Below are 19792 nucleotides of genomic sequence, written 5' to 3'. Positions count from 1 at the left end.
GCCTGATGTGGTCTGATTGGGACCGCAGGACTCAATGGGTGTTCTGTGTTCCGCCTGATGTGGTCTGATTGGGACCGCGGGACTCACGGGTGTTCTGTGTTCCGCCTGATGTGGTCTGATTGGGACAGTGGGACTCACAGGTGTTCTGTGTTCTGCCTGATGTGGTCTGATTGGGACAGTGGGACTCACGTGGCTGTTCTGTGTTTCAGGACCTCTGTTCTATCAGTGCTCACGTTTATGCCCAGAAGCCCCACCTGGATATTCACAGTTTTGAAGGGACGTTTACCCGGGTGAGTGACAGCTTTTCTTTAGTACATGTCTAGTTACTGTGCATGTAAATTACAGACAGCAAGCTTGTACTTTGAGGGGTGATCAAATAAAAACTAAATCAAACCCTAAATGTTTTGCACTAGAAAAGTAGACACCTCAAGAACGTTTTAAAGTTCGGAGATGACACCCCCCCACACACACACACACACGGTAAATAGCTGACTGAGGTCCCTTCAGGATACTCTTCTCATGTAGCATACTTCCTACTGAAGAGCTCCTTCCCTTGAGATGTTAGGGGTCAGTAAAATGAGAGAACTTGGCTGTTACTTTGTGATTTGGGGTCACAGTTAATGTAGCATGAGATCCACTTCATGCTTAGGCTTTTATTAACTGGATGGGAGAAAATATGTATGTGTGTTAATGCACTACATGTATTTCATAGCTGGGTAGGAGAGTAAATGTGTGTATATTTCATAAAACAGTACATGGTGGAAGTGTGTATATGTTAATAGACTTCATATATTCTGTCACTGGGTAGAACAGTGTGTGTGTGTGTATTTCATCTCTGGGTGGAATAGTGTGTGTATGTGTATTTCATCACTGGGTGAAACAGTGTATGTATATTTCATCACTGGGTGGGGGAGAGTATGTGTATATATTTCATCATTGGGTGAAACCGTGTGTATGTATATTTCATAACTGGGTGGAACAGTGTATGTATATTTCATCACTGGGTGGAACAGCGTGTGCATGTATGTTTCATCTCTGGGTGGAACAGTATGTGTATGTGTATTTCATCACTGGATGGAACAGTGTGTGTATGTATATTTCATCACTAGGTGGAAGTGTGTCTACGTATATTTCATCACTGGGTGGAACAGTGTGTGTGTGTGTGTGTGTGTGTATTTCATCACTGGGTGGAACAGTGTATATGTGTGTGTGTGTGTATTTCATCACTGGGTGGGAGAGTGTGTGTATATTTCATCACTGGGTGGGACAGTGTGTATATGTATATTTCATCTCTGGGTGGAACAGTGTGTGTATGTGTATTTCATCACTGGGTGGAACTGTGTATGTATGTATGTTTCATCAGTGGGTGGAAGTGTGTCTACATATATTTCATCACCAGGTGGAAGGATGTGTGTGTGTATTTCATCACTGGGTGGAACAGTGTGTGTATGTATGTTTCATCACTGGGTGGAAGTGTGTCTACGTATATTTCATCACTGGGTAGAAGGGTGTGTGTGTGTGTGTATGTGTATGTATATTTCATCTCTGAGTGGAACAGTGTATGTATGTTTGTTAAGACAGTCCATAGATTTTATTCTCCATACTTTTACTATCACAGATGTTTAGTATGGTTTGAAGTACCTTGTTTCTGATTATTAATAGGACTTGATGGACTCAATAAGTTTTAATTTTTATAGTTTATACTTTATAACAGGGAGCTCTGGTAGCGTAGTGCCTAAGGCACTTGACTGCTAACCAGAAGGCTGGGGGTTCAAATCCACCAGCCACTTCTCGGAAGGAAGGTTGGGCAATCTACTTCCATTGTGATACTGCCTCGGAAACCCAAGGAGGGGTCACTATGAGTCAGGTCCAACTCAATGGCACATAACAACAACGAACTTTATAACACATACGATTTTAATAGATGACAATAGTATATTTTAAAGAGTTCTGTGGTGCCATCACTTTGATCACACACAAGGATTGGCGAGCACTAATCATCACTTGAAGAAGCCTTTACTAGCCCGAAGTTGAGCCAGCTTTGTCATGAGGACACTGTGAGATGATCAGAAAGGTGTGGTGACACAGGCCTCACCCTGTGACGTGACTGGCCTAAGTGCTGCAGTTGACATGGACATCACATGCCAACAGAAAACTGAGGAGCTGTGGTAGCACAGAGGTAAGCTCACAGCTATTAATCAAAAGGTTGATGGTTCGAGCCCACCAGCTCTGTGGGAGAGAAGGCGTGGTGACCTGCTTCCATGAAGATGACAGCCTTTGAAACTCTCTGGAGCAGTTCTGCTCTGTCAAACGGGGTCTCTGAGTCAAAAAGAGCTTGACAGCGCCCAGCAACCACCACAGTGGATGGAGACCACAGTGGATGGAGACCCAGAGGAGGAAACATGTCCAAGGTGAGGGTCATGGGATGAGTTCTGAACTAAACTGAAATACTGTGTTTTTAAATAAGTCTTTACAGTGAAAAAGGCAAGTTCTTATGAAAGGCAGTTGAGCGTATTCGTAAAGATTTACAAAGTGCCCCAGGATGGTGAAGTAAGAGCCATTGAGTTGACCACCATCAATAATCAGGAATGTCATTTGCTTCCTTTCAGCCACAGAGGTTTGTCTTGTCTATGAGTTTGCCTATGAGTTTCTAGATGTTGCCAATGACTTAACCAGACGATGTGTGGAAGCTAGACCAAGAGAGAAAAGTGGAGGGAGAGAGTGAGGGGAGCAAGTAGCATGGCTGGAAAACACGGGGTCCATGTGGGGACTGGTGTGGCTGGCCAGCATGGGGAGTGCTTGTGGGGACTGGTGCGGCTGGCTGGCACAGGGAGTTGGGGGTAAGCTGTGGGGTGATTAGTCTAGAACCCGGAGCTGTGTCCTGTCAAGTGGAGGCTTTGAAGGATCCTCAGCATGGAAGGGACATTGTAATATTGGTGTTTTCAAAGCCCTCGTTAGAGTTCTTGGTCCTCTTAGCATACCGATGGTCACCTACACTGAATCTCCTCACAGCTTCCTGCTACGGTAGCTCCTGGCTGCAGAATAAATGCGAGAGAAAGTCCCGTGAACTGAATTTCACTGTGGGTGAGACAGCGTCCCAGAAAGCATGGTCAGCTCCAGTGCTAGGATTGTGCTGAGGAGAAGAGGGCATGCAGGCTCCTAGTGAGGCTGGCAGGCAGCTAGGGTCTGGGCAGAAGGAAGGCTGCTTCTGTGCAGGGACATGGTACACAGGGAAAGGGACCCGTGGAAGATAGGGGTCTTTCTGGGAAGCCCAGGGCAGAGCTTGAGGGGCTGCTTGTCTCAGAGGAGGGGAGAAACCTCGTAAAGGACAGGTGTCTGCTGCAGGCTTGGTGACAACTGAGGAGAAGAAATTGGCCTTACAGCAGTGTGCTCTTCAGTGCCCTGGGGCTGCCGCCTGCTGCAGACAGCGAGCCTTACTGCCTAGAGGGATACTGTCTTCAAACGGGAGTTGGCTAAGCCCTGAGCAGACTGACAGGCTTGTGAGCAGAAAAAGGAACCCCACGTGTGTGTTAGGGCCCTGTCTAAGCTATCCCGTGCTGCTGCAACTGAAACACCACACGTGGGTGCCTTTTACGAGCAGAATTGTCTTCTTGCAATTGAGGAAGGAGGCTACAAGTGCAAACGCAGGGCGCCAACTCTAGGGGAGGGCTTTCTTTCTCTGTTGGCTCTGAAGAAGGTGGTTTTTGTCTCTTTATAGCTTGTTTCTTTGTTCTTGCAGATTTCATGTGTCTTGGCATCTATCTTCCCCCAACCAAAAACCAAACTGCCGTTGCAGTCAATTCTGACTCACAGTGACCTTTTAGGACAGGGTAGAGCTGTCCCATAGGGTTTCCAAGGCTGTAAATCTTTTACAGAAGCAGACTACCTCATCTTTCTCTTGTCGAATGGCTGGTGGCCTTGAACTGCTGACCTTTTGGTTAGCAGCTGATTGCTTTAACCAGTGTACAACTGCGTTCCTTATCTTCCCCATCTCTACTTAATCTGTTCTTTTATAACTCAGAAGAAGTCAGCCTAACACACAGCCTACACTAATCCTGCCTCACTAATGTAACAACAAAAATATCTATTCTCAAATGGTATTATAACCACAGAAACAGATATGAAACCAAAAACTTAACCAACTGCTTTTGAGTCAGTTCTGACTCTTAGTGACCCCATGGGACAGGGTGTAACTGCCACATAGGGTTTCTAAGGCTGCAAATATTTATAGAAGCAGACCACCTTGTCTTCCTCCCACGCAGCCTCTGGTGGGTTCGAACCACTGACCTTTTGGTTAGCAGCCATATGTTCTAACCACCATACAGATCTCCTTCAACCACATGTGGAGGTTGAGATTTACCACATGTATCTTTTGGGGACACAGTTCCATCCGTAACAGGTACTGAAAGGAGAAGGTACATAGTAAAACTCAAAATATTTCAGTTAATGAAAAATTCTGCAAAAACCTAAGGAGAGGAAAGCAGTGATGTAGTGTACCCCCTGATTTAAATATGGTTGAGTTGACAGTTGTCAGTATGAGAGAATATCAATCAGAGTAGAACAGCTTGGCATGGAGTTGGACTGAGAGCAGGAGGATGTTGGAGGAGAGCTAAGTGAACTCCAGAGAGCAGAGAAGAAGGTGGGCTCAGAGAACTGAGGCTTAATTACTGTGCACCCAGGGAGGAGTGGATGGAGGGGGTGCACAGCAAGAGACACCAGGATCGTCATGGACAGAGCCATGGAAACGGAGTGATAGAAGAATGGAAAGGTCGAGCAAGACCCAACATTCTTATAATTGGAGCACAATTTTCAAAATTAAAGATGAAATGAAAGAATGCTAAAATAAGGAATCTCTGAATCTGCATATGAAGGGTCCACCATGTACCTGGGAAAACTCCAAGACACATAAGTGTGATGGCATTGTGCAGATAGAGGCCCTGTGGTGGTTGGGACTGTGCACTGCGGTCTTCATTGGATCCCTGGCCCGGGACGCAGAGATGGTCTCCAGAGGAGAGGAGAGACAAACAGTGAGGCAGTGATTGTGTGACTAGCCCATGGAGTATGAATGACTGAAACGTAAACTGTGAAGAGTTTTTAAAATGATGCCCCTCATGTAGTGTATTATATACAGATATTTACAAAGGAAATAAATACAAAGGAGAGGGTTTCTTCCCCTCTGTACCAGCTTGAACACTGAAGTGAGAATTAGAGCAAATTAATTCATGGTTTCCTTTGGCAATAGGTTGTTGTGCATTTTGTTTCCCATGAAGAGCTTCATGGAGATAAGCACACACCAGGCAATACCTGCTTCTCCTCTTTTTAAAACGGTATTGAGCCAACAGAAGTGGCTGACTGTAGCACTTTTTCTTACTTGAATGAGTTGTCATTGTTGTTGGCATCACGAGCCACGTGCGGTTCCAGGCTTGTCTCTCGTCTCAGAATTTGGAACAGGTGTCAGCAGTGCCTGTGGTCCTTGAGCGTAAGGCTCCCACCCCACTGTCTGTTGCAGGCGTTTTCTGCTGGGATTTCTTTTGCAAACCATAGCACACTTCCCATCATCCATGTCTTTTCCAATCAAAGTACTCTCTTTGCAAAGAGCGGATCTCTATTGTTTGTTAAATAGGGTGCATTATGGAGAAACAGCTTGAAATTGTGACATTGTGCTTTCTCCCCCCAAAGCAAATGCTCTCTTTTCACGCATTATAACATTAAGCAGAAGGAAACCAGAAGAGAACGTGATTTAGAGGTGATTTCTTCCCCATCTTCATTTTGTACTATATGAGACCAGCAAAGAACTCTCTTTTACAATAATTTTCTTGATATTAGAAAAATGTTTAATGCTTAAAGTCCATCATTCCTCTGCCAGAATTACAAGGGAGCTGCACAGATGCTGTATGTTCTTCCGCATCTCATTGTGTTAGAAGTAGACAGAAATGTTCCGTGATTAAGTGGTTATGGAAAAAAACAAGTTGTGTAGAACCTTTTCTTGCAGCTCAGAAAGCCTGATATGTTTTCCTAGTTTCCAGCATTTTCGCTCCTCTTGGAGTTTGGCGTAAGGGGAAGATGCTGCTGAATGACAGGTGTCCTAATTTTTAAGCATGTGAACCTAGGGGGAGTTTCAAAGCAATAGTGCTGTTGGTGTGGGACATGGATGGGCCACTCAGGTGGACCTGGCTTCCTGTGAGCAACACGAGGAGTGCCTGTCAGTCATGGAAAACCTGATGGCACTTCTGGCTGCCTGTTCTAGGCGAGCCTAACTTCTGGCCACATCGGTGCGTGCCTGTGCCGTGCCACATGTGGCACAGTGTCTTACATGGGTTCTCTAGAGAGCCAAAGCCATGAAGCTTGTGTATGCACATGTGTATAAATGTGCAGAGAGTGAGAGCAATTGTTCCCAAAGAAATGGCTTACATGGTTGTACAGGCTGGCAAATCCTAAGTCCAAGGTCAGGAGTCAAGCTGGCGTCTTCTTCTAATTCACGTAGCTACCGGGGCTGGTGCAGCCTAGATTGACAGGCAGTATGACAGGCTGCTGGCTGTGGAGGCTGACAGACCCAAGGTGGGCGGGTCAGATTGTAGTCTACTGGCTCACAGGCTGCAAAGGCCACAATCCCAAGATTGGCAAGCAATATGGCAGGCTGCTGGTTCAAGTCCGAGAACAGGAGATCAGATGGTGATGAGCCAGGTGCAGAAGCAGATTGAGCAAAGAGCCGGGAACTTTGCTGGCTTTTTAATACATGTTGGAAGCAGGCCACACCCCCGAGGAAACGTCCTTGCAACTGATTGGCTGCACATAGAAGATCCCCTCATGGAGGTAGTTACAGTACATCAGATCTCATCATGGGGATGACTAGCATAACTGCCAAACCACTGAGAATCATGACCCACCCAGGTTGAGACACAGCCTTAACCATCACAGATGGAGTGCCAGGGTTCAGGTGCCGTTCACCTGCTCTGGCACGTGGATTATGATTCAGAATCATTCCAGAGGGTCATGTCATTCCCTCCATCACTGACATGTGCAGGTCAGCACTGGCTAGCTCACCTCTGTGCACATGGGGTTATTGGCCTACACACTCCTTAGACCCCTAGATGTGCAGGTGAAGGGCCTGCTCTGGGGGCCACATCTGGGAAACAAGTGGGAGGGCAGGGCAGTGGACAGCACCACGTGTGCTCTGTCCCCCATGATGTCTGTCCAAGGGAGACTATACCAGCTGTGTGGGTGACAGAAGAATCAGTCACTTGTCCAAAGCTGTAGACTCCGGCCCAAATCCTCTGAACTGCAGACCTCCCAGTGACTCTTCCATGAGCTGATGTTTTCCTCTGTAAAACCACAGACATGAAAGGGAAACTTGATTTTCCTGGTCGTTTATTTCTGAATTTAGCTGTTTTTTTAATGTCTTTACCTTGAACAGCTACTTTAGTTATAAATAAAGGGGACAAAGCCATTCCTGGGCTTGATGTTTCCCTACGGAAGAGACAAGAAGTAGTATTGGAAGCTGGAGGCAGAGGACCTGAATGGTATCGATGACACCACAGCCACATCAAGGACATACTATGAGTCCAGGTAGATTCAGCCAGTGGGGAATATGGTATCACCATTTGTGTAAAACTAAAACTCCAGATTTGCTGCTTTCAAGTTGATTCTGACTCACAGTTACCCCTGTTGGGTTTCCAAGGCTGAAATCTTTACAAAACTAGACTGCCCCATCTTTCTTCTATGGAGCACTTGGTGGGTTTGAACCACAGACCTTTAGGTTAGCAGCTAAATGCCTTAACCACTATACCACCCCAGAGCTCCACCATATGCATAAAAGTATATATATGAATAGGAATTTTGGTAAGATGACAGAATAGGCAGACAAGCTACACAGACCCTCTTCAACAAAGAAGAGAAACCAGTTGACACAGATACAGAAGATAATCCTGGAGCTCTGAGCTTTGAAAGCAAAGATACAGAAGTGTGTTAAATACCAAGTAGTAGAAGAACCTGAATGAAGATAGTGAGTAAGGAAACAAACGGAGCCATGGATTGTCAGCTGTCCTGGCGGCACGGACAGCTTGAATATTTCCCAGTGGTATTAGGACGCGAGAATTAATCTAAAACTCAGCTCTGCTCACCAAGGGCAGCATGGACTGCTGCACAGATAGCTGATGACTGAAAAGGGAAACAGCAAAGAAGGGGACACACTGAACTGTGGACTTGCAGCTGTCTGGAGGGCATAGCCGCTTTGAATGTTTACAAGCAGCAGCCGGGTGCAGCCATTTTGAATGTTTGCAAGCAGCGACCATTTTGGGTATTTAAAATGACAGCATACTTGTTCAGATTCCAGGGACCTAAGAATAGGCATGAAGTGAGCACTCCAGTGGCAGGCCGCAGTGAGCCAGCCGGGAGCGATGGAAGGCAAGTGTTTCTGTGGAGTACACTAGGGGCAGGCCAGGTAAGGAAGCAGGACAGGGCAGATCAGAAAATGAGTGGAGCAGTTTAGAACAGCTAAGGGAAACAAACTTGTCTGTCAGTTTGTTGTACTGTGCTGGCTTGAGTGTTGCTATGAGGCTGGAGGCCATGCCACTGGTGTTTCAAATGCAGCAGGGATACCCATGGTGGACAGGTTTCAGCAGAGCTTCCAGACTAAGACGGACTTGGAAGAAGGAGGAGGCCATCCACTTTTCAAACAATTGGCCAGTGAAAACCTTAAGAAAGCAGTGAGACACTTTCTGGTATATTACTGGAAAACTTTATGAACAGCTTTAAAACATCTCCCTTGTGTGATATAGTGCTGGAAAATGAGCCCTTCAAGTTGGAAGCCACTCAATATATGACTGGAGAAGAGCTGCTTCCTCAGAATAGAGCCAACCTTAATGATGTGGATAGAGTAAAGCTTTCGGAACTTCCATTTGCACGTGTCAAGATGAGAAGAAACAGCTGCAAACATCCATTAATAATTGGAACATGGAATGTGCAAAGTATGAATCTAGGAAAATTGGAAGATGTCAAAAACGAAATGGAACACATAAAGATGGATATCTTAGGCCTTAGTGAGCTGAAATGCACTGGTTTTGGCCATCTTGGAAGGTAGCTATGCTCACCACTATATCACCAACGTGGTTTTGGCCATTTTGAATCAGACGATCATATGATCTACTAGGCCAGGAATGACAAACTGAAGAAGAGTGGTGTAGCATTCATCATCACAAAGAATGATTCAAAATCTATCCTGAAGTACAATGCTGTCAGTGATAGGATGATATCCATATGCCTACAAGGACGACCAGTTAATACTACTATTACTCAAATTTATGCACCAACCACCAAAGCCAAAAATGAGGAAATTGAAGATTTTTATCAACTTCTACAGTCTGAAATTCACTGAACACGCAATCAAGATGTGCTGATTATCACTGATGATTGGAATGCAAAAGTTGGAAACAAAGAAGAATCACTGGTAGTTGGAAAACACGGCCTTGGTGATAGAAATAATGCTGCAGATCACATGATAGAATTTTGCAAGACCAATGACTTACTCATTGCAAATACCTTTTTCAAAAACACGAACAGCGGGCTATCCATGTGGACTTCACCAGATGGTGTACACGGGAATCAGATTGACTACCTCTGTGGCAAGAGGTCATGGAGAAGCTTAACATCTTCAGCCAGAACAAGGCATGAGCTAATTGTGAAACAGATTATCAACTGCTCATGTGCAAGTTCAACTTGAAACTGAACACAAGTAAAAGAAGTCCACAAGAGCCAAAATATGGCTTTGATTATATCCCTCCTGAATTTAGAGACCATCTAAAAAATAGATTTGATGCATTGAACACCAGTGACCAAAAACCAGAAGAATTGTGGGATGACATCAAGAACATCATCCATGAAGAAAACAGAACATCATAAAAAAGACAAGAAAGGAAAAAAGGACCAAAATGGATGTCAGAAAACACTCTGAAACTTGCCCTTAAGTGACGAGTAGATAAAAAAATAGAAGAAATGACAAGATTAAAGAACTGAACAAAAGACTTCACAGAGCAGCTCGAGAAGACAAAGCCAATTACTATAATGAAATGAGAGCTCTGGTAGCATAGTGGCTAAGGCACTTGACTGCCAACCAGAAGGCTGGCGGTTCAAACCCATCAGCCACTCCTCGGAAGGAAGATGGGGCAATCTACTTCCGTAGTGATACTGCCTCGGAAACCCAGGGAAGGGGTTGCTATGAGTCAGGTGCGACTCGACGGCACATAACAACAACAACGACGACGTAATGAAATATGGAAAGACCTGGAGTTAGAAAGCCAGAAGAGAAGAACACACTCGGCGTTTTTCAAACTGAAAGAACTGAGGAAAAAATTTCAGCTTCGAATTGCAATATTGAAAGATTCTATGGGCAAAATATTGAATGATGCAGGAAACATCAAAAGAAGATGGAATACACAGAGTCACTGTACCAAAGAGAACTGGTTGATCTTCATCCGTTTCAGGAGGTGGCATATGTTCAAGAACCAGTGGTACTGAAGGAAGAGGTCAAAGCTGCACTGAAGGAATTGGTGAAAAACAAGGCTTTGGGGATTGACGCAATTGCCATTGAGATGTTTCAGTAAACAGATGCCATGTTGGAGGCATGCGCTCGGTTATGCCAAGAGATTTAGAAGACAGCTACCTGGCTTACTGAGTGGAAGAAATCCATATTTTACCCATTCCAAAAAAAAAAGATTCCACAGAATGTGGAAATTATCAAACAATATCATATGCAAGTAAAATCTTGCTGAAGATAATTAAAAAACAGTTGCAGCCATATATTGACAGAGAACTTCCAGAAATGCAAGCTGGTTTCACAAGGGGACGTGGAGTGGGGATATCGTAGCTGATGTCAGATGAATCTTGGCTGAAAGCAGAGCATGCCAGAAAGATGTTTACTTAACTTTTATTGACTGTGCATAAGCATTGAATTGTGTGAATCGTAACAAATTATGGATATCATTGAGAAGAATGGGAATTCCAGAACACTTCATTGTACTCATGTGGAACCTGTACATAGACAAAGAGGCTGTCATTCGAACAGAGCAAGGAGATATGGCATGGTGTAAAATCAGGAAGGGTGTGCATTACGGTTGTCTCCTTTCACCATACTTATTCAGTCTGTATGCTGAGCAAATAATCTTAAGAAGCTGGACTATATGAAGAAGAACATGGTATCAGGATTGAAGGAAGACTCGTTAACAACCTGGAGTATGCAGATGACATAGCCTTACTTGCTGAAAGTGAAGATGATTTGCAGCACTTAGTGATGAAGATCAAAGACTACAGTCTGCAGTATGGCTTACACCTTAACATAAAACAAAAATCCTCACAGCTAGACCAGTAATCAGCATCATGGTAAATGGAGTTTATCAAAGATTTCATACCTCTTGGTTCCACAGTAAAGACCAGTGGAAGCAGCAGTCAAGAAATCAGATGAAGTATTGTACCGGGCAAATTTGCAAAAGACCTCTTTAATGTGCTGAAGAGCACAGATGTGTTTTTGGAGACTTAGATGCACCTGACCCCATGGTGTTTTCAGTCACTTCATGTGAAAGCTGGACAATGAATAAAAAAGATCAAAGAAGAGTTGATGCTTTTGAGTTGTGGTGTTGATGAAGAATGCTGAAAGTACCATGAACTGCTAAAAGAACTAATAAAATCTGTCCTGGAAGAAGTGCAGCCGGAATGCCCCTTGGGAGCAAGAATGGTCAGATTTTGTCTCCTCTCCTTTGTCATGTTGTCAGAAGGGACCATTCCCTGGAGAATATCATACTTGGTAAAATGGAGGGTCAGTGACAAAGGGGAAGACCTTCAATGAGGTGGATTGACACAATGGCTGCAACGATGGGCTCAGGTATAGCAAGGATTGTGAGGCTGGCACAGGATGGGCATTATTTTGTTCTGTTGTACACAGGGTCGCTATGACTCAGAGTTGACTCATTGACACCTAACAACAACAACAAAGCTAAAAAGTGCAACAGTGTGTAACGTAGTTTACATGATAACATAAGTTAAATGAGTTGTTGTTCCTGAGAGGCCTTAAACTTCAAGCAAATATGTGCCTGTGTCTGTTGACACAGATAACCCATCGACTGGAATCAGTGTGTACACGTGTGTGCATTTGCGTCTGCAGACTAGAATCAGCATGTGTGCACATGTGTGCATGGGTCTGCTGGCACAGGGAGCTCCTATACTGGAATCACTGTGTGTGCCCATGTGTGCGTTTGCATCTGCAGACTAGAATCAGTGTGTGTGTATGTGTGTATATATACGCGCCTGCAGATACAGACAACGCATAGACTGGAATCAGTCTTTGTGCACTTGTGTACATGTGTGCATGCATCTCCTGGCACAGAGAGCTCCTACACTGGAATCAGTGTTTGTGTACATATGTGCGCATGTGCATTTGAGTCTGCAGAGTAGAATCAGCATGTGTGCATGTATGTATATGTGCACATCTGTAGATACAGACAGCCCGTAGACTGGAATCAGTCTTTGTGCACTTGTGTACATGTGTACGCATCTACAAACACAGACATTCCATACACTGGAATCAGTGTGTATGCACATGTGTGCATGTGTACTTCTGCAGACACAGACAGTCCATGCAGTGGAATCAATGTGTGCATGGATGCATCTGCAGACACAGACAGCCCCCACGCTGGAATCAGTGTGTGTGCTCATAGAATCACTGTGTGTGCACATGTGCATATGTGCATGTATGCAGACAAAGTCTATACACTGGAACCAGTGTGTGCATGTGCGCATCTGCAGACACCCTGCACACTAGAATCAGTGTGTGTGCACTTGTGCGCATACATGTACATGTGCATGTGTGCATATGCAGACAGCATAGACTGGAATTAGCAAGTCTGCACATGTAAGTGTGTGCATGTCTGCACATGTAAGTGTGTCCTGTGGAATGGAATCTCTGTGTTTCCATGTATATGTGTGTGCATTTGCAGACAGAGCATAGACTTTAATCAGCACGTGTCCATGTGCATGCATGTGTCTATGTCCATCTGCACATGCAGTCAGCCCCTCCTAGACTGGAATCAGTATGTGTGCATGCTCGTGCATGTCTGCAGGTACAAATAGCCCGTAGACTGACATCATTGTGTGTGTGTCTGCAGACACAGCACATAGACTGGAATCAGTGTGTGTGTACATGGGTGCACATGTGTTCATTTGCGTCTGCAGACACAAGCTGTGGGACTAGGATCAGTTTGTGTGAATGTGTGTATGTGTGCATGTATGCAGGTATAGACAGGCTGTAGACTAGAATCTGTGTGCACACCTATGTATATGTGTGCATGTCTTCAGACACAGATAGCCCATACACTGTAATCAGTGTGTGTATTTTTGTGCACGTGTGTGTACATGTGCATCTGCAGACAGAGCATAGACTGCAGTCAGCATGTGCATGTGTGCATATGTGTGTGTCTGCGGATACAGACAGGTCACAGACTAGAATCTGTGTGCGCATGTGTGTGTCTGCACACAGCCTGTAGACAAGAATCAGTGTGTGTGCATATGTGCCTATGTGCATGTCAGCGCATACAGACAGGTTGTAGACTAGAATCAGTGTGTGCGCAAGTGTGTGAACATGTCTGCACATACAGCCAGTTGACAAAAATCAGTGTGTCCATGTGCATATGTGCGTATCTGCAGATACAGACAGGTTGTAGATTAGAATCAGTTGTGTGTGCACTTCTGTACATGTGTGCGCTTTGTGCAGTTACAGCCCGTAGACTGGAATCAGTGTGTGTGCATGCGTGTAAGTGCGTGGATTTTGGAGACACAGCCCATATACTGGAATTAGTGTGTGTGTACTAGTGTGCTTGTGCTTCTTCGGACACAGCCTTTAGACTGGAATCAGTGTGTGTACGTCTGCAGATGCATGCAGACAGCTTGTAGACTAGTTTCAGTGTGTGTGTGCATATGTGTACATGTATGCACTTTGTGCACATACAGATCGTAGACTGGAATCTGTGTGTGCACGTGTGTACATGTGCATGTCTGCAGATACAGATAGCCTGTAGACTGGAATCAGGGTGTGTGCATGTGCATACATGTATGGTTTGTGTAGACACCGCTTGTAGACTGGAATCAGTGCATGTGTACGTGTTTACATGTGTGTGCTTTGTGGAGACACAGCCTGTAGACTGGAATCAGTGTGTCTGCATGTGTATGTGTGAGTTTACAGACAGCCCATAGACTGGAGTTCGTGTGTCTGCATGTGTGTGTATGCTTCTGCGATTACAGACAGCCCATAGACTGGAATCAGTGTGTGTGCCCATGTTCATTTGTGTGTCTGCAGATAAAAATGGCCCATAGACTGGAATTGGCATGTGTGCACGTGTGCATTTGCATTCCCAGACAGAGCATAGACTGGAATCTTTGTGTGTGCATATGTGCTTGTGTATCTGCAGACAGCCTGTAGACTGGAATCAGCGTGACCTGAGCACAAGTCCTTGTCACCAGGCATTCCTTCAGAAGCCCTGTTCTTTGAGCCTTGTGTGAGTGGTGTCCTGTGTTCACTCTGGGCCATTTCACCTGCAGCTTTGGCTACGTTTGTCCTTGGAGCATTGGTCAGTAATGATGTATGACCATTACTTCCCTACTAGCCACGACCCCCTTCTCTGGAAGTGTGTGTCCAGCGGTGTTTTGTCACCATGGTTCTGGGACACATGGCTCGGTGTGTGAAAGTTTCAATACTGAGCATGCATTTGAACGTGCTGCATTAGCTCCTGGGTTACTAGTGACACAGCTAAGGCATAGTTAAATCAGTCGGACTCTGTTGTCTTCAGATGATTTGAATTTAATTACAATGACTTGGGAAGGGATTTTGTTTTTTCTGATGGGAAGATGGATATGGCTGCCTGCATCACCTGCCAGTGGTTGGAGGGGCACGTGCACTGGACATGGCTGGTGTGTGTCAGCTGCCGGTGGCTGGAGGGGTACGAGGAGCAGACAAGGAGGTGTGTGTCACCTGCCGGTGGCTGGAGGAGTACGAGGAGCAGACAAGGAGGTGTGTGTCGCCTGCCGGTGGCTGGAGGGGTACGAGGAGCAGACAAGGAGGTGTGTGTCGCCTGCCGGTGGCTGGAGGGGTACGAGGAGCAGACATGGAAGTGTGTGTCACCTGCCGGTGGCTGGAAAGGCGCGTGGACCACAGAGAAGCAGAGACCATGTGGCTGGAGGGGTACGAGGAGCAGACATGGAGGTGTGTGCCCCCTGTTGGTGGCTGGAGAGGCTTGTGGACCACAGAGAAGCACAGACCATGTGGCTGGTGTATGGATCGTTTTTGGAAGAGTGCGCTTCGTCTCTGCTCCCCCTCCCCAAGCTACTGTCAATTTCCTAATCTTATCATCAGCCTGGAGTGAATCACCCATTTTTATAAAACACAGCTGTGTATTGTAGTGGTGCTTCAAGGACACCACACCTGTTGGGACAGACCTGCAGACATGGGTGAGCGGACAGCCAAGGCTGCCCTAGCACAGCTCTCTGTATGTCTGCCTTGAGTGGGGAAGAGGCTCTTGGCTGCTGCCAGCGACTTTGCCAGCTCTCTAGCAGTGGAGCACGGACTGCAGCTTTAGGTGAAGATGAAACGTTCTCAGACTGTAAATGTGTTGTCTCTGGACATGGGCATTGCAGACGTACAGATGCCAGCAGGCTGCGTCTCTTGCCATGTGACAATATCGTGTGGTCCTGTCTGATGTGTTTGCTCAGCAGTAGTGTACAGGACCTGAGTGTTCGATCAGAAGGACCCAACATCATAACTTCTTATATTTCAAAGAGAGTTAAGGGGAAGTTTTCTGTCTGTATGTGAGTGTCGTAATTTTGCACAGAGGTGTGTGTGTGTGGTGGTGGTGGTGGTGGTAGTTTTACACGTGTATGTGGGGGTGTTTGTTTACAGGTGTGTGTGTGTGTGTATAGTGTAAGTTTTTCATGTGTGGTGGTGGTGGTAGTTTTATACGTGTGTGGTGTTTACATGTGTGCGTAGTGGTGTAAGTTTGTGTGTATGGTGGTAGTTTTTCACACGTGCTTGTGCATGTGGTGGTGGTTTTATAGGAGTGGGTGGGGGTGGTAGTTTTACAGTGTGCTCAGAACCATGTGCTTTGGTCTGTCCCATGTAGACAGTCATTGGAGGCGCTGGCCTCATCCCGAACAAAAGTGGGGCTGAGTGGTCTGCAGCGGTGTCCACAGGAGGTGACCAGTGATCTGCAATGATGTCTGCTCATATCAGACCTCATGTTTACCATGTGGTTTTCACCTGTCCTTTTAGACAACTAGAACTGACGGTGCTTTTATGAAAATTTAAAGTGCTCTTGTATACACTGAACTTAGACATTGACCCGCCACATGGTCTCTTTGTGCCGCTAGGTTGGGTCTGGCCCAGTGGCCACATTTTGACCACTATAGATCCCTAACACCCCAGTGATGAGGTAGGTGCTGACTGGTCCTGTATTCTGTCCTCTCCCTGGCAGGAGGACAGTGACCCGCCCGTCCATGAAAGCCTGAGCATAGAGAACACGCTGTGGGCCAGCACTGTCGTAGCTTCAGGTGAGTCCTTTCTGTGTCCACTGGGCTTCTTGCACTGACGTCCTGTGTCCATATTCCCACACAGGGCTAGCACACTGCTGACATGGGACTTGGTCACACAGCCAAGGGGCAGCCCAGGAGGCTGGTCACTGCCTGCGCTCGAGGGCAGGTGACAGGCCGAGCACTGCCGCTGCCACCTATGCTAGGGCTGTCCCCATGCCTCACAGCGGCTCCCAGCCCTATCTGGGCTCTAGGCGAGGTGGGCAAAGCTGGGAGCCTGTGCAGGCTCTGCGTGGATGCCCACTCATCCCTCACCTGATCTGTTGCCAGGTATCCAGCACCTTCTGGGTTCCTGCCATTCTAGAGAGATGGTGGTGGTGGTGGTGTGTGCCGTCGAGTCAGCCTCGACTCATAGCGACCCCTCCTGGGTTGCTGAGGCAGTATCACTATGGAAATAGATTGCCCAACCTTCCTTTCGAGGAATGGCTGGCGGATTTGAACTGCCATCCTTCTGGTTAGCAGTCAAGTGCCTTAGACACTATGCTACCAGAGCTCCTAGAGAGGTGGTGGTGACAGCCAAAAGAAACATAACCAGTCTGGGCTCCTTCTCCTGACCATACTTCAGGGAAGGGCAGTGTTGGGGGAATGAGTCTGCAGGGTGGTTCAGAAGGCCTGGGAAATGGTGAGGGTGGGGGGCTCAGTGAGGGCAGGAAGGGTGTGGAGAGAGGGTGAAGGAGGGATGGGCGGTTAGGGGCGACGAGGGCGGGGGCAGTGGCAAGCACATGGGGGTTCCTGGGGGTGGGAGTATGAGGGCCTGGGGATGCTGTGAGGGCAGGGAGGTGAGGGCCTGAGAGTGAAGGGGGAGAGGTGGGGGGCTCTGGGAGTCAGGGCCAGGGGAGAAGGACCCGAGGGCCTGCATGGGTAGCGAAGGCCTGGGGGCATTGAGAGCAGGGGTGTGCGGGTGAGGTCACAGTGGAGGAATGAGGGGAAGGCATGGTCTCCCTGTACAGAGGGAGGCATGCAGAAGCCCAGGCCAGGCGTGCTCAGGTCCCAGCCTCCAGAGCAGGAGAGTCACTTTCTCAGCCACGAGGAAGGAGGGGTGGTGGCTAGGGTGGTTGAGGGGAGGCTGGAGGCTTCATTTTGAAGGACGTGGAGCCAGTGGGGACCGTAGGACTAAAGAAAGGCCACTTGGAGTCACAGCGTCCACAGCAGGAGTTGCCTGTTACCCCACAGAAGTCCATGGTGATGCCCAGGGCAGGGGGCATGCAGATGCCCAGCCTCATGGCCAGCCTCTAGCCCACCTGGAACCTACTCTCAGCAGCTTGTTTTGTTTTTCCTTTGGTGAAATACGTAACAAAACTTTCTGCATTTCAACTGTTTCTCCGTTTACAGTTCAGTGAAGTTAGTCATACTCCCCATGTTATGCTGCCTTCTCCACTGTCCCTTTCCAAATGTCATCACCCTGAGTACAAACCCAGTGCCTGTCGGCAGTACCCCCTCTCCCTTTGCGTGGGGAGCTTGGGCCTGGCCAGCTTCCTGGTCAGAGCTAGTCAGGACAGCCTTGGGCCCACTGCTCAGGGCCTTATGGTTTGGTAGTGGAAACACCTGGAAAGCAGAGCAGAGTGTTCATTTCCATCCTGCAGAGAACTACAAGGAAACAGGTGCTCTGAGATCAGGTGACCAGGACCCTTCGCTGGCATGGCTCGAGATGATGCCTCTCGGGATGGCGTTTACTGTTGGTTTAGAGAACCCGGGTGGACAGGGCTGGATAGGCTGCACCCACTTGAAGTCAGGGAGAGTCCTGGCTGCAGCTCTGGGGACAGGGGCGGACAGACAGGGAGGGGAGCACAAACAAGGCCATTGGACTGACCTAGCAAGCTAGCTGAGAAGCAGGACTGTGTCCCTAGCACCTGGTCTTTTACCTGCAGATGGCCCTGCTCCTCTTTTAGGCCATGAAGGTCCTAGAGTTGTGGAGTGGGGCTAAACCCACTGGTCTCTTCAGGCGGGGCCTGTCATCATGCCCCTCTTGAGAGAGCAGCACGCAGCCTTGGGAGCCGTGTGTGGGCTAGACACCAGGAGTGCATGTGGCACCATCCTCAGTTCTGAGGTCTGGTGTCACTTGGGCCTTTCACAGTCCCTCGGGTCCCCGTGCACAAGTGTACCCATACAGGCTTTGGTTGTTAGGACTGCTCTGTGTCCCTGTCACACACACAGACTATTTACTTTCCTTATTAGAGTGAATTGTGAAGAAGCACTTCACTGTTGTTTGATCTGGTAGCATCCATGATGCTATTGGTCATTTTGCCCCAAGTGGCTGCGCTACAGACCTTGAGTGTGAGGTCATTTCCTGTGGTTCACCTTTAGTTGAGTTCGAGTTTGTGAGGACTGGTTGGGAATCTGCAAGTTGAACATTAGTGCCTGTGGTAAACACAGCAGCAGAAGGTATGCACTGGGACTTGCTGGTTGCTCATTGTTATTTTGTAGTTATGAAATTGGAATATTTTTATGAAGAGAACACCTTTTGTTCCTAAATTTGTTCTTGTTAGGTTTTTTTGTTTTGTTTTGTTAGTTTTTCTGATTTTGCTCTGGGGAAGGTTCGCTTAAAATACAGTTAGAGTATTAATTAGAAATTGGTAGGGTTTTGCATGAAATTTTCTAAGTAGCATGCACCAAGGAGGTCACGTAATAGCTAAGAAGCAAATCAGTATCCCACCAGTGTGAGCGGGTTACTGACTCCATGTTTGGAGCAGCAGGTGCAGCCTACGTTGTGACATTCGGACTTCGGCCGTGGCTCAGGAGGGGCCCCGGCATCTCCCAGTGGAGGAGGCTGGAGGCCCATATTCAGAGCACCAGCTCTACGGGAAGGCTCGCTCTCTCTGTTGCGGAACGACCTCACTCCCTGGTGACCTCGTGGGGCGTGACATGTGCCTTCTCTTCCCCGGTGGTCCTCATGGGGTGTACCATCTGTCTTCTGTTCCCTGGTGATCCTCGTGGGGTGTGGTGTCTGTCCTCTGTTCCCTGCTTCCCTGGTGATCCTCGTGGGGTGTACCATCTGTCTTCTGTTCCCTGGTGATCCTCGTGGGGTGTGGTGTCTGTCCTCTGTTCTCTGGTTCCCTGGTGACCTTCGTGGGATGTGATGTCCTCTGTTCCCTGCTTCCCTGGTGATCCTCGTGGGGTGTACCATCTGTCTTCTGTTCTCTGGTGATCCTCGTGGGGTGTGGTGTCTGTCCTC

General features: G+C 47.3%; 1 protein-coding gene across 1 annotated transcript in view; it reads left to right on the top strand.

Moving 5' to 3' along the window:
* ATP9B (ATPase phospholipid transporting 9B (putative)) overlaps nucleotides 1–19792 on the top strand; it is a 285800-nt gene that overhangs the window by 123411 nt on the left and 142597 nt on the right. The window contains exons 8-9 of the mRNA XM_007953302.1: nucleotides 210–290; nucleotides 16506–16581. Coding sequence (XP_007951493.1) covers nucleotides 210–290; nucleotides 16506–16581 — 157 coding nt within the window. The remainder of the gene's footprint in view (nucleotides 1–209; nucleotides 291–16505; nucleotides 16582–19792) is intronic.

The sequence above is a fragment of the Orycteropus afer genome, unplaced genomic scaffold, assembly GCF_000298275.1.
Source record: "Orycteropus afer afer isolate SDZICR_OR568_19922 unplaced genomic scaffold, OryAfe1.0 scaffold00385, whole genome shotgun sequence".
In the NCBI taxonomy this organism is placed as follows: domain Eukaryota; kingdom Metazoa; phylum Chordata; class Mammalia; order Tubulidentata; family Orycteropodidae; genus Orycteropus; species Orycteropus afer.
Note: the sequence above shows the minus strand (reverse complement) of the source record. Positions and strands in the feature narration are given on the sequence as shown.